The sequence below is a fragment of the Ornithorhynchus anatinus genome, chromosome 4 (assembly GCF_004115215.2).
Source record: "Ornithorhynchus anatinus isolate Pmale09 chromosome 4, mOrnAna1.pri.v4, whole genome shotgun sequence".
Lineage (NCBI taxonomy): Eukaryota > Metazoa > Chordata > Mammalia > Monotremata > Ornithorhynchidae > Ornithorhynchus > Ornithorhynchus anatinus.
Genome location: NC_041731.1, coordinates 59293009 through 59309458, shown reverse-complemented (window position 1 = coordinate 59309458; position 16450 = coordinate 59293009). Strand labels below are relative to the sequence as shown.

Genomic DNA, 16450 nt, shown 5'->3' with positions numbered 1-16450 from the left:
CTATGCTTTTCCTACAATTTTCAATGTCATTTTGTTAGGATGGAAAGATTCCCCAGAACTTGCCCCTGATGATCTCTTTGAATCAACAGCGTGGCTCAGTGGAAAGAGCCCGGGTTTGGGAGTCAGAGGTCATGGGTTCGAATCCCAACTCTGCCACCTGTCAGCTGTGTGACTGTGGGCAAGTCACTTCACTTCCCTGTGCCTCAGTTCCCTCATCTGTAAAACGGGGATGAAGACTGTGAGCCTCATGTGGGACAACCTGATTTCCCTGTATCTACCGCAGCGCTCAGAACAGTGCTCTGCACATAGTAAGCGCTTAACAAATACCAATATTATTATTATTATTATTAATAGTTAAATGGTGAAAGGGGACCCTCTCCCTCTCTGAAGTTACAGGCAGAAAGCATAGATTAATTTGCTAATTATGCAAATGGTTGGTTCAGAAAAGAACGCACCGTCAACTCACCATGAGTTACCACCTCCAGCAGGAAAAATATTGCAGGAATAGCACTAAAAAATTAAGAAGTTTTCCTAAGACATCTCAGGAGGGAGAGGGGAGAGAAGCAAACAGGAAGTTCCAGCCTATCCCTGCTTCCCTTTCACTGAGGTTGCTTTCCCTTTTTGTTGAAATGACTCTTCATTCTGGCACCCCTTCTGCTCAAGCACTTAAAAATACCCAGTCTGCAGGTGCCAGCCCTGGGATCAAGCCCTCTCCCTGTTATTGTCCTTGTCAAAGATGATGCCTAGACCTCCTTTCCTCTTCTCCCACCCCCTTCTGCATCACCCTGACTTGCTCCCTTTATTCATCCCCCTTCCCACCCCCAAAGCACTTATGTACATATCTGTAACATTTATCTCTATTAACGTCTGGCTCCCCGCAGTCTAAACTGTAAACTAGTCGTGGGTAGGGAATGTGTCTGTTACACTGTACTCTCCCAAGGGCTCAGTACAGTGCTCTGCACACGGAAAGCGCTTAATAAATACGACTGACTGATTCATTTCAAATTTAGCCGGAAGAAAACAAGGCAGTGCTTTTTCCACCTTCCTTCTTGTTTCGCAACCCTGACATCTGGGAGAGGTGATTTATTTTCAATTCTGACTTTGGAGGATTGCGTGTGTGTGTGTGTGTGTGTGTGTAGAAGCCTCTGAATCTGTGCTCATGAACGCATCGGGAAACCCAAGATTTCGGTACCTCTGGAGCTTGGTTCCTTTGACCTCACTCTGTTGGCATCACCAGAGGCAGCTTAATAGCAACTAGACATTTGCCCTTCACATTGTTGGCATTTTGCACTGGAAATGGGCAATACATATTAATATCTGTCTCCCTCGCTAGACTGTAAGTTTGCTGTGGACAGGGAAAGTCTTTACCAACTCTGTTGTATTGTACTCTCCCAGACACTTAGTAGAGTGCTCTGCGCACAGGAAGTGCTCAATAAATGCCACGGATTGATATCATCTCTACTACACAGAGTATTCATCAGTTTTCTCTCTCGGCACTTTCTCTTGTTATGCCATATTTGCAAATGTACACTGTTCCTGGCAAAAAATATATATATAAGTGTGTGCATATATATGTATATATATATGAATATATGTATTTGTGTGCGTATGTATTTTTTTGTATATAAAGAGTACATATAAAGCCTACACAGAAAACATAATAAATGTACACTGTTCCTGGCAAAAAAATATATATGCGTGTACATATATATACATATATATGTATGTGTGTGTGTGCGCGCGCGTATGGTTTTTTTTGTACATAAAGTGTACATATAAAGACTACACAGAACACATAATGAATGGAATAAATATAAGACGTTTAGCCATCAACATACACTTTATGAAAGACAACAAAAATTCCTCACTTACCAAAAACCATTCGCCATAAAGCTGGATGAGGCCGGGTAAACGGACCTGTGGGTAGAAACGGTAATTAAATGAGAGTGAGTTAATTATGACTGGGGGGTGGATGGAGATGGGGAAATATAATCATGTCAGTGCTACACTGGGGTTGCTTCAAGCATAAATAGTGACCGTTTAAACCTGTTTCGCACATTAAGAGAAGCAGCATGGCCTAGTGGACAGAGAATGCGCCTGAGAGTCAGAAGGTCATGGGATAATCCAGGCTCTGCCACTTGTCTGTGAGACCTTGGGCGAGTTACTTCCCTTCTCTGTGCCTTGCTTCCCTCATCTGTAAAATGAGGATTAAGACTGTGAGCACTATGTGGAACAGAGACTGTGCCCAACTTGATTATCTTGTATCTACCCCAGTGTTTAAAACAGTGCCTGGCACGGAGTAAGTGCTTAACAAATATTATTATTATTAACAATAATAATCATAAGGAAAAAGAAATTTAATTTGTTGTGGGTAGGAAATGTGTCTTCAAATTATGTTGCACTCTCCCAAGTGCTAAGTACAGCGCTCCGCACACAGTAAGCCCTCAGTAAATACCACTGATTGATTGACTGTACCACCAGATGAAAATTTTCACTGAAGGGCTTCACCAGCAGGACCTCATTTGTCCTCACATGCATTAATAATAATAATAATGTTAGTATTTGTTAAGTGCTTACTATGTGCAGAGCACTGTTCTAAGTGCTGGGGTAGATACAGGGTAATCAGGTTGTCCCACGTGAGGCTCACAGTCTTAATCCCCATTTTACAGATGAGGGAACTGAGGCACAGAGAAGTGAAGTGACTTGCTGACAGTCACACAGCTGACAAGCGGCAGAGCAGGGACTCGAATCTATGACTGACCTCTGACTCTCAAACCCGGGCTCTTTCCACTGAGCCACACTGCTTCTCATGCATTATGAGGTACGTCATCATCAATGGTATTTAATAATGTTGGTATTTGTTAAGCGCTTACTATGTGCAGAGCACTGTTCTGAGTGCTGCGGTAGATACAGGGTCATCAGGTCGTCCCACGTGAGGCTCACAGTTAATCCCCATTTTACACATGAGGGAACTGAGGCACACAGAAGTGAAGTGACTTGCCCACAGTCACACAGCTGACAAGTGGCAGAGCCAGCGCTTACCGTGTGCTAGGCGCTTGGGAGAATACAACGGAGTTGGCAGACACGTTCCCTGCCCACAACGGGCTTACAGTCTAGAGGGTAAGTGAGAACTTTGGAACATATTGGGAAAGAGACGTGGTCCAAGTGGGGCAATACCCTGCCTCAGATACAGAGAATCCTCGGAGGAATAGTGTGATTGCTGCCCTCCTGGGCCTTCAATCAACTGCAAGATGAGGGATTCAGTGAAATCCTTCTTGAAGTTGCCGATATTCTCTGCCCATACCACTCTGTTGTACACTCCTAAGCACTTGAAAGAGTCCAGAGCTCTGCGCAGAGTAAGCTTCGAGAAATACCACCCAGTGATTTCCATAACTACGAATTCTTCACGCTTACCAGCTACTGTGTGAAAAAGATTTTCCCTCGGGTTCTTGTGAATCTTCCACTTCAGGTTGCATATGAGATCTACCTTGGTGAGGGTCTCTTGGCGCTGGTGATATTTTTCACCAAATCCCACAACCCTCTTCATCCTGGCACCTTCTTCATGATCTGTAAACCTCAAATCATGGCCCTTCTCAGTCTTCGCTTTTCTAGGCTGAAGAGTCAAAATCTTTTTAGTCTGTCTTCATGCAAAACCTCTTCCATCCTGCTACTCTAAACCGTTGCTTTCTTCCTTGAACCATCACAGTTCTATTTAAATAAGAATAAATAAACTATATTTGGGGATCCATAATCTAAAAGCACTTCAACTGTTTCTTCACTAAGACAGCTGTGCTTCTTAAAAACGGTATGTGACGTTTCTATTATGTTATATTGTTATATTGTACTCTCCCAAGCACTTGGTAAAGTGCCCTTGCACACACTAAGCGCTCAATAAATACAACCGATTCATTGGATAGAACACGGCCTCTTCTCAGAAGAGTTTATTCATTCATCCATTCAATTGTATTTATTGAGCACTTACTATGTGCAGAGACTGTACTAAGTGCTTGCAATGTACAATTCGGCGACCGACAGAGACAATCCCTGCCCAATAACGGGCTCACAGTCTAAACGGGGCAGACAGACAATAAAACAAAACAGAACAAAACAAAACATGTAGTGTGGCGTAGATATCATCAGGATAAATAGAATCATAGATATATACACATCTAACAAAATAAAGTAAAAATAATATATACAAATATGCACAGTGCTGGGGGGAGGGGAAGGGGGAAGAGCAGAGGGGGGAGAGAAGGGAGGGCTCAGTCTGGGAAGGCCTCTCGGAGGAGGTGAGTTCTCAGTAGGGCTTTGAAGAGGGGAAGAGAGTAAGTTTGGCGGAGGTGAGGAGGGAGAGCGTTCCAAGACGGCGGGAGGACGTGGCCCAGGGGTCGACGGCGGGATAGGTGTGAACGGGGGACCGTGAGGAGCTGAGCGGCAGAGGAGCGGAGCGTGCGGGGGGGGGGGGGGGGGCAGTAGAAAGAGAGAAGGGAGGTGAGGTAAGAGGGGGCAAGGGGATGGAGAGCTTTGAAGCCAAGAGTGAGGAGTTTTTGTTTCATACGAAGGTTGATGGGCAACCACTGGAGGTTTTTGAGGAGAGGAGTGACATGCCCAGAGCGATTCTGAAGGAAGATGATCTGGGCAGCGGAATGAAGAATAGACTAGCGTGGGGAGAGACGGGAGGAAGGGAGATAAGAGAGGAGGCTGACACTATAATCCAGTCGGGATATTATGAAAGCTTGGACCAGCACGGTAGCAGTTTGGACGGAGAGGAAAGGGCGGATCTTGGCGATATTGTGAAGGTGAGACCGGCAGGTGATGGTGACGGATTGGATGTTTGGGGAGAATGAGAGAGCCGAGTCAAGGACGACATCAAGGTTGCGGGCCTGTGAGACGGGAAGGATGGTCGTACCATACACAGCGACAGGGAAGTCAAAGAGAGGACAGGGTTTGGGAAGGAAGATAAGGAGCTCAGTCTTGGGCATGTTGAGTTTAGGTGGCGGGCAGACATCCAGGTGGAGACGTCCTGAAGGCAGAAGATACGAGCCTGGAGGGAGGGGGAGAGAACAGGGGAGGAGATGTAGATCTGGGTGTCATCTGCTTAGAGATGATAGTTGAAGCCGTGGGAGCGGATGAGTTCGCCGAGGGAGTGAGTGTAGATGGAGAACAGAAGGGGGCCAAGAAATGACCCCTGAGGAACCTCTACAGTTAGAGGATGGGATGGGGAGAAGGAGCCCGCGTAGGAGACCGAGAATGAGCGGCCAAAGAGATAAGAGGAGAACCGGGAGGGGACGGAGTCCGTGAAGCCAAGATGAGATAAAGTGTGGAGGTGAAGGGGATGGTCGACAGTGTCAAAGACAGCTTCAGTTAGGTGTTTCTGCCTCGTTTAATGTGTGTCAAGCACTTTTTCTAAGCTCGGGGGTTGATACAAGGTTATCAGATTGGATACAGCCCCTGCCCTACAAGGGGCTTCCAGTTTAATAATAATAATAATAACGTTGGTATTTGTTAAGCGCTTACTACGTGCAGAGCACTGTTCTAAGCGCTGGGGTAGGTACAGGGCCATCAGGTTGTCCCACGTGAGGTTCACAGTCTGCATCCCCATTTTACAGATGAGGTCACTGAGGCACAGAGAAGTGAAGTGACTTGCCCACAGTCACACAGCTGACAAGTGGCAGAGCTGGGATTTACATTGGAGGGAGAAGGACTTAATCCCCATTTTACAACTGACGCAGCTGAGGCACAGACGAGTTGCCCGGCGCCACAAAGCAAGTAACTGGCCGAGGCCTCTGCCACCCAGTCCCGTAATCTTTCCCCTAGACCGCGCTGCTTCTCTCAACATATTCCTTTGTTACTGCCCTGCTGGCATAGTTTGACTCAAATTACCACTGAAGCTCCTCAAGAAGTATTGGCTGAAGTACAACAGGGCAGATCATTAACTCTAATGGATCGGTTGGCCAGAGAATGCTGAAATACCCACCTCTGACTACAGTGGCTTCGCATTTACTTCCAGTTAGCAACTTGGACCTGGAGTTAGGAAATAAGCTAAAGGAGTCAAAGGCAAACACCCATTCGCATCATTATCTTTGGCCACTCGAGCCCAGGCTCGTAGTAATAATAATAATATTAGTATCTGTTAAGTGCTTACTATGTGCAGAGCGCTGTTCTAAGCGCTGGGGTAGATACAGGGTAATCAGGTTGTCCCTCGTGAGGCTCAGCGTCTTCATCCCCATTTTACAGATGAGGTAGCTGAGGCACTGAGAAGCTAAGTGACTTACTGGCCCACGGTCACACAGCTGACAAGTGGCAGAGCCGGGATTCGAACCCATGACCTCTGACTCCCAAGCCCGGGCTCTTTCCACTGAGCCACGCTGCTTCTCTAAGCCTCATGGTGTAGTGGATTCAGCTAAGGTCATGGGCTCTAATCCCGGCTCCGCCATATGGCTGCTGTGTGACCGTGGGCAAGTCACTTCACATCTCTGTACCTCAGTTACCTCATTTGTAAAATGAGGATTGAGACCGTGAGCCCCATGTTGGACAGGGACTGGGTCCAACCCGATTTGCTTGTATCAACCCCCAGCGCTGAGTTCAGCACTTGGCACATAGTAAGCACTTAATACTTGGCACATAGTAAGCAATTAATGAGAAGCAGCGTGGGTCAGTGGAAAGAGCACGGGCTTGGAAGTCAGAGGTCATGAGTTCGAATCCCAGCTCTGCCACTTGTCAGCTGTGTGACTGTGGGCAAGTCACTTCACTTCTCTTTGCCTCGCTTCCCTCAGGTGTAAAATGGGGATTAACTGTGAGCCTCACATGGGACAACCTGATTACCCTGTATCTCCCCCAGTGCTTAGAACAGTGCTCTGCACATAGTAAGCGCTTAACAAATATCAACATTATTATTAATACCACAATTATTATTATTGTTGTTATTATTAGAAATCCTCCCCAGGAAGAGGAGGCAGCACCAGCACGGCAAGAAGACTGGAGTCTAAAAAACTAGAATATATCCTCGCTGTGGTCAGGGGATGTCTCTGTTCACTGTCATATCGCACTCGCCCAAGCGCTTAGTACAGTGTTCCACACACAGTAAGCGCTCAATAAATATGATGGAATGAATAAATGAAGAGAACCTCTGTCAGCCGTCACCATTGCTGAACCCACCCCATCCCGGGATTCCCGCCGCCCCTGGAGTCAGTAGCCAGAGACAACAGTAGCACTGGAGTTTCTTTTGGATGACGATGATGATACCCTACCTTGACTACTACATCAGCTTCCCTGCTGACCTCCCTGCCTCCTGTCTATAATCCTGGCTCCACCACATGTCTGCTGTGTGACCTTGGACAAGTCACTTCATTTCCCTGCGCCTCAGTAACCTCATCTGTAAAATGGGGATTAAGAGTGTGAGCCCAATGTGGGACAGGGACCGTATCCAACCTGATTAACTTGTATCTATCCCAGAACTTAGAACAGTTCTTGGTACATAGTAAACACTTTACGAAGTACCATAATTATTATTATTGTTACAGTTCACTTTGCTGTCTGGGTCATTTTTCTAAAGAACTGATTAGCCGAATCTCCCCACTCTTCAGATCAATCAATTAATGGAATATTTCTTTTTAATAGCATCCGTGAAGCTCTTACTAGGTGCCAGGTACTGAACTAAGCTTCGAATCTCCCCGCTCTTCAGATCGATCAATTAATGGAATATTTCTTTTTAATGGCATTTGTGGAGCTCTTACTATGTGCCAGGTACTGAACTAAGCTCCGGTATAGATACGAGCTGATCAGGTGGGACACAGTCCATGTCCCCCTTGAGGATCACCGTCTCAATCCCCATTTTACAGATAAGGTAACGGAGGCACGGAAGAGTTAGGGGCTCTGCCCGAGGTCAAACAGCACACAAGTGGAGGAGCCGGATTAGAACCCAGATCCTCTGACTCCCAGGCCCGTGCTCTTTCCGCTTGACCACTCTGCTTCCCTAGGCTTGCTGTGGTAAGGGAATGTTACATTTTATGGCTGTATTGTACTTTCCGAAGCACTCAGTACAGTAATACAGTACAGCGTTCTGCACACGCTGAATGAATGGATGAATTTTAGTGAGTGTTTACTGGGTGCAGAGTACTGTACTAGCCGCTTGAGAGAGAACAGAAACCTCCAATGGTTGCCCAGCCACTTCGGCATCAAGCAGACGTCCTCTCCTGAGGCTTTAAAGCCCTCCACCGATTCTCCCCCTACCTCAACTCCCTAACCTTCTACAACGCAACATCTCCCTCATCTGCTACAATCCAACCCGCACGCTTCGCTCCTCTAATGCCAACTACTCTCTCTCTGCACCTTGATCTTGTCTACCTCGCTGCCGACCCTTGTCCACACCCTCTCCCCGCCCCGCAATTCCTTCCCCCTTCAGATCTGACAGACCGCCACTCTCCGCATCTCCAGAGCCCTCCTAAAAATCACATCTCTTGCAGGAGGCTCTTCACAGGACAGACCAACAATGTTACAGAAGACACAGCTGTGGCACCGGAAGATCCCTCACATCCCGTGGCTCGCTGGAAAGAGCACGGGCTTTGGAGTCGGAGGTCATGGGTTCGAACCCCGGCTCTGCCACTTGTCAGCTGTGTGACTTTGGGCAAGTCACTTAACTTCTCGGCGCCTCAGTTACCTCATCTGTAAAATGGGGATGAAGACTGTGAGCCCCACGTGGGACAACCTGATTCCCCTGTGTCTACCCCGGCGCTTAGAACAGTGCTCGGCACGTAGTAAGCGCTTAACAAATACCAACATTATTATTATTATCCAACGGTTCAGGCTTTTCCTAAGCTGGAGCAGGAGCCGCTGGGAGCCCCAGTGTCACAGGGGCTCTAGACTGTAAGCTCTTTGTGGGCAGGGAATGTGTCTGTTATATTGTACTCCCAAGTGCTCAGTACAGTACTCAGCATTCATTCATTCAACAGTATTTATTGAGCGCTTACTACGTGCACAGCACTGTACTAAGCGTTTGGAATGGACAATTCGGCAACAGATAGAGACAGTCCCTGCCCACTGACGGGCTTACAGTCTGATCGGGGGAGACAGACGGACAAAAACAAGACAACTTAATCACAATCAAAGGGATGTAAACCTCATTAACAAAATAAATAAGGTAATAAAAATATATACAAATGAGCACAGTGCTGAGGGGAGGGGAAGGGAGAGCGGGAGGAGCAGAGGGAATGGGAGGGAAAGGGGGCTTAGCTGAGGGGAGGTGAAGCAGAGAGGGAGCAGAGGGAGCAGAGGGAAAAGGGGAAGCTCAGTCTGCACACATTAAGCGCTCAACAGATACGACAGACTGACAGAGGGGAGCGGCAATGTCCCTCCCGTAGGGCTGGACCTTGGAGGTCGAGAGCAAGGGAAACGGAGGGCAGCTCATATAGCTACCGCAGGTCGAGTACTTTCTGGGCTGGAAAGAGGAAGTGTGGCCTGGGCGAACTTCAAGAAGTTGATCCGGGGAGCAGCTTGGGACACAGATTGGAACGGGGGGGGAAAGCGGCCTGAGGCAGGGAAGACAAGATGGAGGGCGATAACAATAGTCTAGACACAAGATGGCTGGAGTGGTTGATGCCCATTTAGTTGTTTTGATGTCTGTCTCCCTCCTTCTAGACTTTAAGCCCGGCATGGGCAGGGACTGTCTCTCTATTGCTGAATTGTACTTTCCAAGTGCTTATTACAGTAAAACGCCCACAGTAAGCGCTCAATAAATATAACTGAATGAATAAGTGAATGTTAGCTGCTTGGATGGAGAGGGAGGGGGCCGATCCGGGAAATGTCTTGGACCACGAACCGGCAGGATTTGGCAGCTGCCGACGTGAGAGTTGAAAGGCAGCGGTGAGTCAAGAACGATGCTAAGGTTGTCAGCTTCTACGACGGGATGGGGTGGGTATTAGTAACTGAGACGGGAAGGCTAAGAGGACGAACGGTTACGGAAGAATGAGTAACAGTTCTACTTTAGGCACGCTGAATTTGAGGTGTGCGCAGGTGGGATGCTCACACAAACCAGCCCCGCACTTAAAAGGACGAGGGAGAAATTAGCAGCTTCTGGAAGAGGAGAAAACCCCCTCCCTAGGGGAAGGCTAATTGGATTAAGTATCGGGTGCCTGCACCTGGAATGAAGCCAATCACAGGTTAAGGTTGGGAAACAGGAAAGGAGGCTAGTGAGTTGGGGAAGAATTCCCTCAGATATTTTGTGACATGATCCTGGAAGGGCATGGGGGTGGGGAGGGGGCCTGGGGGCCGGTATGGAGAAAGAGAGTTAAAAAGTATTTCGATACATCTCTCCGCCAACCTCCTGCTTCACCCCCACCTCAGCCACACCTCAGTTTGAAATAATGTCTCCTCTTTAAACTCAGCAGTGCCGATTTACCATTCTTCAACCTTCAATCTCACCTACCCCTGTCGTGTCTCAAATTCAGTCTCAAGGCTCCTACAACCCCCGAATTCTCGATCCACTCCCCATATCTCTGGCTAGCTCACCCAGTCAATCCTATTTATTGAGCGCTTACTGTGTGCAGAGCACTGTACTCAGTGCTTGGGAGAGTCCTCTTTAAATGCTGTCAAATCGTTTCTGATCCACAGCGACTCCGTGGACACACCCTTTCCAGACCGTCCCATCTTCTGCCTCAAAGTTATTCTGGTTTATATATCCATAGAGTTTTCTTGATAAAGACATGAACGTGGATTATTACTATTGCCTTCTTCCTTGCAGTAAAAAACCTGAATCTCTGCCGTCGTCTTTGATCGCCGTTTTGATCACTTGATCATCCGCCTCTGACTCTTTCCCATGCCGCTGCTGCCCAGAACAGGTACAATACAGCAATAAACGGAAACATTCCCTGCCAGCTCTCCCAGGCCTGAATGTGAAAGCACCTACCCTCAACTCCGCCCTGATCACCCACCTCAATCCCCTCTCTCCCCTGTCCCTTTTGTCAGAGAAGGTCAGAGGTGCAGGTAGAGGGGGTGGATTTAGAGAGCAGGGGGAGACCTTTTAAGAAACAGTTCGGGAAGCAGGAGAAGGATGAAGAAGAGTTCTGAGGGAGTGATGGGCAGATTTGGGGAAGATCACTGGGGGTGATGGGAGAGGCTGAGGGATTCGGAAGGGAATTGCAGGTTTACTAAAAATAATAATTATAATTATGGCATCTGTTGAGCGCTTCCTAGGTGCCAGGCACTGTACTAAGAGCTGGGGTGGGCACAAGCAAATTGTGTTGGACACAGTCCCCGTCCCGCATGGGGCTCATAGTCTCAATCCCCATTTTACACATGAGGTAACTGAGGCCCAGAGAAGTTAAGTGACTTGCCCGATGTCACACAGAAGCCAAGCGGCAGCACCAGAATTAAAACCCATGACCTTCTGACTCCCAGAAGGTACTTTACCCACTACTCCATGCTGCTTCTAGCGGGGTCTGTGGGCCTGTGAATCAGTGAGGAAAGAACGGTGGAGTTGATGAGTGACTTTCCCTGACCCCTCGGCCGGTTCTGACACTGTGGATGACCCTTCCTTGCTGAAATACGATCAGGCCTCGGTTTGGCTGACCGTGCTAAGCTGGTTCTCGTCCTACTTCTCGGCCCGCTCCTTCTCAGATGTTGGCCTGGAGCTTGGATTTCCACCAGCTGTGTTCAGCCGGGTGGAAGCAGGAGCGCAGGAAGCCACATGTGGCAGTCAATCAGGGCTGGGGGAGTGGAGAAGTAGGAAGACAAAAAAGGGATGGGGGGAAAGGGTTGAGGTTGGTGGACAGGGTGGAGCTGAGGGCATGTGCTTTCCCGTCTAGGAGTGGGAGAGCAGCAGGGAGTCCTGAAAGGGCGAGCTAGCCAGAGACAGGGGGAATTGAGAATATGGTGACTGCGGTAGCACCGAAGGCAAACTGGAGACATATGAGGGATAAGAGAGGTTGAGTTAGAAGGGTGAAAAGTGTTAAGTTAAAGTTAGTGAGGTTAAAGAGGAGACACAGAAGCCAGACATTGTTTCTGACACGCAAACCCCTTTTTGGCTCTGAGCCCCGGTGACCTCAAGTTAGCGGCAGAGTTGAATTACGGTACAAACCTCTTCGTTACCCCTCTTTTCTGATGATCATTTTACATTCCCCTGTCCTGCACATTCTTGGTTAAACTGCAAGAGAACTAGGAAAAAGAAGCCAAAATCCAGATTCACCTGTGTTTCATACTGCATTAAGCTCTTGGAAAATTTTGTCCCCGATACCAGGAGAGAAACCATCCCTTTCTTCGACACGGTGTATGCCTTCAGGGTGCCAAGAATAGAAGAGAACAGTTCTTTACAACCAACCAATCTGTCAATCACTAAGAAGAGGAAGTCACAGGAAGATGGGTCTGGGCTTACCCCTGACACTGTCCCTCCCACTCAGGGACCCTGACCTTCTCTTGACCCACAATGACATTTGTGTCAGCACTAGGTGCTTGGAAGGATCTGAGTTCTAATCCTGGCTCTGTCACTTGTCTGCTATATGGCCCTGGGAGAGCCTCTCAACCTCTCTGGGCCTGTTACCTCATCTGTAAAATGGAGATTAAGACTGAGAGCTCCATGTGGGACAGGAACTGTGTCCAACCTGATTTTCTTGTAACTACCCCAGCGCTTAGTACAGTGCCTGGCACATAGTAAATGCTTTACAAATTCCACAATTATTCTTATAATTATCACAACAGAGTTTGAAGGGAGGAACTCTGCCAACAACAAGCTAATGTCTCGAGGGGAAGACAGACATTAATATAAATGCATAATTCATAGGATAATTTATAGGTATGTACATAAGTGCTGAGGGTGGGGAGAATACTAGAAGCCCAACGGTCGCAGATCCACGACCAAAGCCTAGGTCAACGACAGCCCTCAGGTGGAAATGTTATTTCATTAAGTTCTCCCTGTATTTTCAGTAAATCTTTCTCATGGGATGCCGGGTAATAATAATAATAATGGTGGTATTTGTTAAGCGCTTACTAGGTGCCGAGCACTGTTCTAAGCGCTGGGGGAGATACAGGGTAATCAGATTGTCCCACGTGAGGCTCACAGTCTTCATCCCCATTTTACAGATGAGGGAACTGAGGCACAGAGAAGTGAAGTGACTTGCCCACAGTCACACAGCTGACAAGTGGCAGAGCCGGGAGTCGAACTCATGACCTCTGACTCCGAAGCCTAGGCTCTTTTCCACTGAGCCACGCTGAAGGGGTTTCTGGTTATACAAGGCAGAGATTCTCGGGAACATCCTATCAGGCAGACATTTCAAATCCTCTGAGTTGGAGGAAGTTTTCTTCTGAAATCCCTTGAGCTGGGGGGCTATCCACCTCTGTTACTCAGGGAATAGAGAGGTTGGAGGAGGATGACAGGAACTTGGCGAGGAGGCCTGGGAATGCTGACTGCCAAGAGGCTAATATCTATCAGTTAGCAAGACTTCTGGTTGGGCTCCAAGACTGCCATCTGGCTCCCAGCCAGAGGACGATGCCACCATGGCTTTAGGAAACCTTTTCCACAAAACCGTCAAAAGTCTGAGGGCTCTTTCGTCTGCTTTCAAAGCTCCATCTTCAGGAGGCTGAGATTTGCCGAAAGGAACCGATCCATCGTATTTATTGAGCGCAGAGTGTTGCAGAGTGTGTGCAGAACACTCTACTAAATGCGTGGGAGAGGACAATACAAAAGTGTAACAGAGTTGGTAGATATAGTCCCTGCTCACCACGAGTTTACAGTCCGGAGGAAACAGAGAAACACAGAAATAGAATTTCAGATCTCAGAATGACAGAAATATCCGATTTTTAAAGTCATTTTAAGGAGAGGTGTAAGAAGACTTTTATAGGGAACAGTGGGATGCCCACCGGAAATCAAAGAAAAATACTCCAAACTACTAAAAGGAAAGTGAATTATCCTAAAAGTCATCAATTTGCATATATTAGGAAATCAATTCTTATTAAAGCCCAAGCTTCAGGATCCGGCTAGAACTCCTCTAAGATGGCTGCTCACAGAAATTTAAAATGCCTACCTCCCGCCTCACCCCACTCCCCCAAGTAATGCTTTGCATCTGTACATTCATTCAATCATACTTATTTAGCATTTACTGTGTGCAGAGCACTGTACTAAGCGCTTTGGAGAGTACAACATAACAGTAAACAGGCACATTTCCCGCCCACATTGAGCTTACAGCATAGAGGAAGAGGTTACGGACCGATTATTTGCCTATTGAAAAAGCTCGTCGCTCTTCTGTTGACTCCCCAGGTAACTCAATCCCTTTTTCTCCACTGTTACATTTTCAAAGAGGGAGAGACAGGTTGAAACCCGCTTCAGGAAATTCCACAGATGAAAGAATAAGGCACTTTGTATCGATCAATGATATTTACTGAGTGCTTATTAAAGTGTAGAAGCCAGTACTAAGTGCTTGGGACAGGACGACAACAGATGATCACAATTTGAAAAATGCTGAAAGCCCCAATCAAGCTACTACCAGGAATTTTCAGCTGATTTATTTGTACAGTGTGTTCTAAAAGCATAATTAGCAGTGAACTGAATACAACATCGCTTTTAAAAAGCAAATCTTGGGAAGCAGCATGGCCTAATGGACAGAACATAGGCCTAGGAGTCAGAAGAACCTGGGTTCTAATCCCAGCTCTGACACTTGTCCACTGGGTGGTCTTGGGCAAGTCACTTAACTTCTCTGTGCCTCAGTTACCTCATCTGTGAAATAGAGATTAAGACTGTGAGTCCCACGTGGGACTTGGACTGTGCCCAACCTGATTAGCTTACATCTTTCCCAGTGCATAGTTCAGTGCTTGGCACACAGTAAGCACTTTAGTACTATATTAAAAAAAACAAAAAAGTTGTCTGGATACTCCCCTCAATAACCCTTAGTACTATTTTGATCTTGAAATTGGAGAAACTAAAGCCTAAAGAAGTATTTTGGCACCTGGTTCCTCAGAACCAAAAATAGAACACAGATCTTCTGACTCCATTCTTTAGAATACGCTGCCCGTATAAATACTGGAAAGACATTATGCATGAATGAAATGAGATAAAGCATCAAGTCACTTACCATTGGGAAAAGCTAAAACGCTGATGATTAAAAAGAAGAAAATTACAGACAGGACGCCCTTCCAAATATTATCTTCTTGGACAGAATCATCCCTGAAAATATAAAGACAGGAGCAACTTATTATTCTGTTCCTTCTCAAGGACAAGTTTTCTCCTCTACCTCTAGATTATATTGAGGAGATACAATTTTTATGTTTAAAAAGTTTACATGCTGCTCTACTCCAGTTATCTGGGGATACCCACAGAGAGTATCCCAGATAATAAAAAAAATCAATCAGTGGTAACTGTGATGGTGAACAAAAACAAACCGTGAAAAGGAGTCCAGTGGAAAAAGATCACTTTGCTGCGATATTTAGGGCCTTGAAAAGGTTAACTCCTTCCTCAAAACCCCATCTCCCTCAAAGCCCCATTCCTTCCCCGCAGTGATCCAGCACGAAATTCACAGATAAAATTAAAAACATCAGTTGTGATCGCCCTCAAATCTCCCCTGCTTCTTTCCGGGCCCTCCCTCCTCTTGCCCCTTCTTCGACTCTCCCGTCTTTTCCAGCAGTATTTCAAGAGGAGCTCTCCCCTGTCCTCTCAAACTCTAACCCTCCACCTGTGCCTCTGATCCCATCCCTTTACACCCCACCGAAACTCTTGTCCCCTTCCTTCCTCCCTCCCTGAACACCATCTTAATAGTAATAATTAATAATTATGGTATTTAAGCTCTTACTATGTGCCAAGCACTGTTCCAACTGCTGGGGTATACAAGGTAATCAGGTTGAAAGCAGTCTCCAACTTTCCAGTTTCTAACGGCTTTTTCCCCACTATTTTCAAACACACGCATGTCTCCCCTTAGCTTAAAAAAAACCCTCCCTTGACCTCACGGTTTCCTCTAGTTTTCGCCCCATCTCCCTCCTACCATTCCTCTCTAAACTCTTTGAGCTGCCTCTACTTCCTCTCAACCGATTCTCTCCTCAAACCCCCCTCCCATCTGGCTTCTGCCCCTTTCAATCCCCCGAAAACTGCCCCCTTGGAGGTCAGCAATGGTCTCCTTCTTGCCATATCCTATGGCCTCTACTCCATCCTAATCCCCTTCGACCTCTCAGCTGCTTTTGAAACTGTCGACCACCCCCTCCTCCTGGAAAAATTATCCAACTTGGGCTTCATTGACACTGACCTCTCCCGGTTTTCCTCCTATCTCTCCTGGCTGCTCATTTTCAGTCTCTTTCGTGGACTCCTCCTCTATCTCGCACCCCTTAACTGTGCGGTTCAATTCTGGATCCCCTTCTATCCTCTATCTGCGTCTACTCCCTTGAAGAAATCATTTGCTCCCATGGCTTCAAATACCACCTTTATGCAGATGATTTCCAAATTGACATCTCCAGCCTTGATCTCACTCCTCTGCAGTTT

The 16450-nt window shown here is 47.1% G+C and overlaps 1 protein-coding gene across 1 annotated transcript in view; it reads right to left on the bottom strand.

Moving 5' to 3' along the window:
• Window positions 1-16450, bottom strand: part of PTDSS1 (phosphatidylserine synthase 1) — a 66372-nt gene that overhangs the window by 33028 nt on the left and 16894 nt on the right. Inside the window, exons 2-3 of the mRNA XM_029063898.1 lie at window positions 15057-15148; window positions 1873-1917 (exon numbers count right to left, since the gene is read on the bottom strand). Coding sequence (XP_028919731.1) covers window positions 1873-1917; window positions 15057-15148 — 137 coding nt within the window. The remainder of the gene's footprint in view (window positions 1-1872; window positions 1918-15056; window positions 15149-16450) is intronic.